The sequence below is a fragment of the Limulus polyphemus genome, unplaced genomic scaffold (assembly GCF_000517525.1).
Source record: "Limulus polyphemus unplaced genomic scaffold, Limulus_polyphemus-2.1.2 Scaffold4489, whole genome shotgun sequence".
NCBI classification, from domain to species: domain Eukaryota; kingdom Metazoa; phylum Arthropoda; class Merostomata; order Xiphosura; family Limulidae; genus Limulus; species Limulus polyphemus.
Genome location: NW_013670099.1, coordinates 25,753 through 31,054, shown reverse-complemented (window position 1 = coordinate 31,054; position 5,302 = coordinate 25,753). Strand labels below are relative to the sequence as shown.

Below are 5,302 nucleotides of genomic sequence, written 5' to 3'. Positions count from 1 at the left end.
AAATACAAATACAGTAATTCTATCTTTAACTATCACAATTGAAACACTGACCCCCCCCCCTCGATTATGCACGTACAGGCCTAAGGATAATGTTAGATACAACCAATTGAGTCTGGAAAAAATGGAAGACCTAGCTACCATGAGGAAAGCGGGTAAATCCAGGAATTAAACAGAACATAATGATAACTGAAAACAAAATTTTAGGAAAGTTTTGATTAGCATGAAACATAATAACAATAAATAAAATAAGGCTAGATTTGCCTCTCTCCAGGTCAATACAAACTACGAGTATGAACTACAATACATATCAGTGGTGTGTGAGTGTGTACATGTGCAGCGCTAAGTCATTGTGCACGTATTACAGTATAGTAATATGCGTGAGAGTTCTGATGTAAGTTTATTCTTACTACAGGCTGTACAATACTGTACTTAGTAGGTAGACCAAGCTGGTTAGAATTAAAACATTGAACATGATTTGCCAAGATCGCTGTTCTGTTTAAAAGTTTTACAGATCATTGGCTGTTTGTTTCTTTAAGATACTATATAACATTAACATGGTTTGGGCTTATTTTTTCCAATGTAACAAAACTTCCTGGGAAATAAGGTGTCCAAAATTAATTGAATAAAGATGCAAAATTACCAACTAAACATTAATTATATTTTTTGGAAATAAATAAAATATAAAAACATCAAAATTCTTGTAATTTGATTTTTTTACATCAGTATTGTTGTAATTGGATCTTTTTGGAGGGTCTGTATTTTTATGTTTTTTTTTTTTGGACAACCTCTGATAAAATCAAGCCCTGTATATATATATTTATTTGTGTGTGTGTACATAGGTATAAATAATTTTAAATTATATCAGTATCATTGATTCAGGAACTTCTAATGTTTACAGAATCTTCCAAAGAAGGAAAATGTCCTCAGTATGTTGCTGAACCTCGATATTGTGGTAATAACACTTGTACTGCTGATGAAGAATGTGAAGGTTTAAAAAAATGTTGTCCATCTGATGTTTGTGGTGCTATTTGTGTTACTCCTGAACCTAAAGGGTTGCCCACAAGTATGTACTTTTACATTTTTGTATTGATTGCTCAGTCATATTAGAATCATTTATGGTTTTAAAAAGTTACTATAAAACTAAGAAGTGAAAGAAACATCTTTGTGTTTGTTCTGTAAGTTTTTTTAGTCTCTTCAGCATGACAAGATGGTTTGGAATAAATGTTTTGCGAATATTTTAGTTATCTAATGATCTAACTGTTTGTTTTTTTATTTTTATTTTAATTGCCGGCAAACATGTGTCTCTTCGACAATGAGATGGAAGTTTGGAAATTTGGATCTTAAGTTTCAAATTTTAGATAAATCTTCAAATATTAAAACGTGTCTATTTGTTTTTATTATGCACCTAAAAGTAAACCTGACACTGGGAGAACATGGCAGTGAATGGCACTAAACATGTGTAAACCAATCTGTTGATTTTTACAGTGTGTGAGTACTTGCATGAGATGGGAAAGAAGATAAATACTATAAAGGAGGATGAGTTTCTGGCTATATCAGTTCCTGAGTGTCGCGAGGATGGTAGTTATGAACCTGTCCAGTGTAATGGTGATGGAGAATGTTGGTGTGTAGATGAGTTTGGTGTAGAACTAAATATGACCAGAGCTTCGTCTTTTGACCAAGTAGACTGTCGTCAAGGTGAATGACAAAAGAATGTTTTTAATTTATTGAAAATAAATATTATTTGCTTAGTCTGACAGGTTGTGTAAATTCATGTATTGACATCAAAACTAGTCTCTTTATAGTTGGTTTTCAATTCTGTTTGTGTAATATGAAGAAAGTTAGTAGCCACTCTGTAACAAGATCTTTTTTTTTCTAAACACAGGGTTTGATCATTAAATATTACTCTTCTTTTTTTTAGTGTTTTCAACAGCAGAATTGTTGGAGAACTTTAATAATTACAAGTTGTACCTAAATTGGCTAAGTGTTTTTAATTTTGTGTACAAAAAAATTTTTGCAATGTAATAAAAGAAAGAAAAGATATGATTTATTATTAAAACAAAGTCTTCTTTATATGGTTAGTTCATGCTCGGTTAGAATGTTCTGGGGTTCTTTGTCGTCTTGGCTGTGACTACGGTTTTGAACATGACTATGCCGAATGCCCTATTTGTGCATGTAGAAATCCGTGCAAAGTAAGTTTGTTCACAATATTTGCTACAATTATTTGTGTTCAGTTTGACAGTGGTAGCTCAGGATATCCTTTCCTGTGATGAGTCTTTAGAGAAACTCAGAACACCTTGTGATTTAGACAGATTTTCATGTTTACTGATTTAGTTGGATCCTAAAACTTGAATTTGTATACCTTGTAAGTGTAGTATGTTTCTGATACTGAATATTTGTATTTTTCTAGGATGCTAAATGTCCCAAGGGCTATGAATGCCAGATGACAGAAGTACTTTGTGAAGACATTTGGTGTCCTCCTCTTCCAAAATGTACGTTATTTTTTAATTTCACTAAGTTTCTCTTGTTTTATTTCACTGTATGTATGTATGTATGTATGTAGATACTTTTATTATTATGACTGTAATTATACCCTTATTAAATGTTAAAAGTCGTTTAGATGTATTATGCTATTGAAATATGATATGTAATAATTATTCTGTTTGATGATAATATCAAAAGGTATGCGGGTGAAGACACAGTCCAGAAATTCTTTTCCTCGCTGCCCAACAGGAGGTCCCATGTTAAATGAAAATGACATCCCAATGATCTGTAATCCTCAGATTGGAGTTCAGCAATGTCCAGATACTCATGTCTGTCTTGTTCCTGACCCAGTAACTCCTGGTATTTGTTGCCCTAGAAGTGGTAAGTCATGCTGTTGCAATGCAGCCAAGAATATTTTTTTTATTAATTTCGATCATCACTTATGGTTTAGAGCTCTTAAATTTATTAGAACCATTATTTGTGTGTAAACATTTTCAAGAGACATTAGAAATGCTATGTTTATAAAGAACCTGATTTTAAGGAAATGTGAAACATAACAACTCTTAATAAATTCTAATGAAAATAAGCACAGTGTGAATGTTGGAAAACTTCAATAAACAGTATCAGTTATCACAAAGAAGAAAAGTTAACAATTAATTGTTCCATAATAAGTTTCAGGTTTTAATATTTTTCTTACTAAAAATTAACTAAATTACTGTTTGCTTTCTTCTCTCAAATTAATAGTTTCACAGTGTACTACTGAAATTATTCTTACAGGTGAAGATCTGTCATTGGTTGACAGTTCAGAAGACAATCTTTTGGTGAGTAACAGTACAGAGGAACAAAACGTCTCATCAGGCGAGAAGGAAGGTAGCTGTCCAGTTGTTGAATCCTGGGAGGTTGGAAACTGTGCTGAAGAATGTCAGGTAGATAGTGATTGTTCTGGACCTCAGAAATGTTGTACTAATGGATGTGCAGCTCATGTGTGTCGTGACCCAGCTGGTACCACAGGAAAACCTGGCCAGTGTCCATACCTGGTACCGCAGTCTTTAGGATCTTGTGAATATGAATGCACATCAGATTATGACTGTGAGGACACTAAGAAGTGTTGTACCAATGGTTGTGGAACTCAGTGTCTTGTGCCTTTGACTCTTACAACCTGTCAGCATCAAAGAGCTATTGCAGAATACCGAGCTCGAGAGGCAGGAATCCCAGCATCTCAAGTATTTTTGCCAGTTTGTGACCAAGAGACAGGGGTTTTTGAAGATGTACAGTGTAATCCTTTGACTCGAGAATGTTGGTGTGTAGACATCCGTGGTTATGAGGTTGCAGGAACTAGGTCTCTTCATGGTCAAGCTACTAATTGTTCTGGATCAACAGCATGTCCTGTGTTAGTTTGTAAGTTGGACTGTCCTGCAGGGTTGAAACTGGACGAGAATGGCTGTTCTCTCTGTGAATGTGCTGACCCATGTCGTGACGTGACTTGTTCTAGCCCGGTGGAGGAATGCCGTCTTGTACAACTGACTTGCATCACAGAACCATGTCCACCTGTACCTTTGTGTAAGATAATTTAATTCCTTTTTGTTGATTTAAAAAGAAATGAAACTATGAGGCAACATTTACTCTGTGTGTGTGAGTGCGGAGATTTTGAATTAAAGTAAATGTTGTTGATTTGTTACAGGCTTACCACCTATAAGCAACCCCTGTCAAATTGGTGAGCCATTAATTGATGTTAATAGTGGAAATGAATTGAAATGTGGTCCACAAGGTAGTCAGTGTCCATCTTCTCACCGGTGTCACTTAAGTCCATTTGGAGAATTTGCTGTGTGTTGTCCAAAGCCAAGTAAGACTAACCTTGAACTTGTATACAGTTCAATTTATTTGTTTGTGAATATGCCAATATTAAATCATTTCTTTTTCTAGTTTGTACAAATGAACACTGATATTGTAAATTTCTGTGGCAGTTAGCTATTTCCAGGAATATCCTTGTTAGAATTAATGTGAAGAACTAAATGACAAATGAATTTATAGGAACTTAATACCATTGTTTTGTTGACAACAGCACACTGTTACATACAGGAGAAGTATAAAGATTACAAACCATTGTTTGGTTTATAACAGCTCACTGTTATATACAGGAGAAGCATAAATATTACAAAACATTGTTTGGTTTATAACAGCACATATTACAAACCATTGTTTTGTTGACAACAGCACACTGTTATATATAGGAGAAGTATAAATATTACAAACCGTTGTTTTGTTGCCAACAGCACACTGTTATATACAGGAGAAGTATAAAGATTACAAACCATTGTTTTGTTGATAACAGCACACTTATATACAGGAGAAGCATAAATATTACAAACCATTGTTTTGTTGACAACAGCACACTGTTATGTATAGGAGAAGTATAAATATTACAAACCATTGTTTTGTTGACAACAGCACACTGTTATATACAGGAGAAGCATAAATATTACAAACCATTGTGTTGTTTATAACAGCACACTGTTATATACAGGAGAAGCATAAATACTACAAACCATTGTTTTGTTGACAACAGCACACTGTTATATACAGGAGAAGCATAAATATTACAAACCATTGTGTTGTTTATAACAGCACACTGTTATATACAGGAGAAGCATAAATACTACAAACCATTGTTTTGTTGACAACAGCACACTGTTATATACAGGAGAAGTAGAAATATTCCAAACCATTGTTTGGTTTATAACAGCACACTGTTATATACAGGAGAAGTAGAAATATTCCAAACCATTGTTTGGTTTATAACAGCACACTGTTATATACAGGA

General features: G+C 33.9%; 1 protein-coding gene across 1 annotated transcript in view; it reads left to right on the top strand.

Moving 5' to 3' along the window:
• LOC106471238 (balbiani ring protein 3-like) overlaps positions 1-5,302 on the top strand; it is a 60,126-nt gene that overhangs the window by 31,243 nt on the left and 23,581 nt on the right. The window contains exons 13-19 of the mRNA XM_022399862.1: positions 899-1,063; positions 1,486-1,695; positions 2,080-2,189; positions 2,408-2,489; positions 2,680-2,862; positions 3,259-4,041; positions 4,163-4,324. Coding sequence (XP_022255570.1) covers positions 899-1,063; positions 1,486-1,695; positions 2,080-2,189; positions 2,408-2,489; positions 2,680-2,862; positions 3,259-4,041; positions 4,163-4,324 — 1,695 coding nt within the window. The remainder of the gene's footprint in view (positions 1-898; positions 1,064-1,485; positions 1,696-2,079; positions 2,190-2,407; positions 2,490-2,679; positions 2,863-3,258; positions 4,042-4,162; positions 4,325-5,302) is intronic.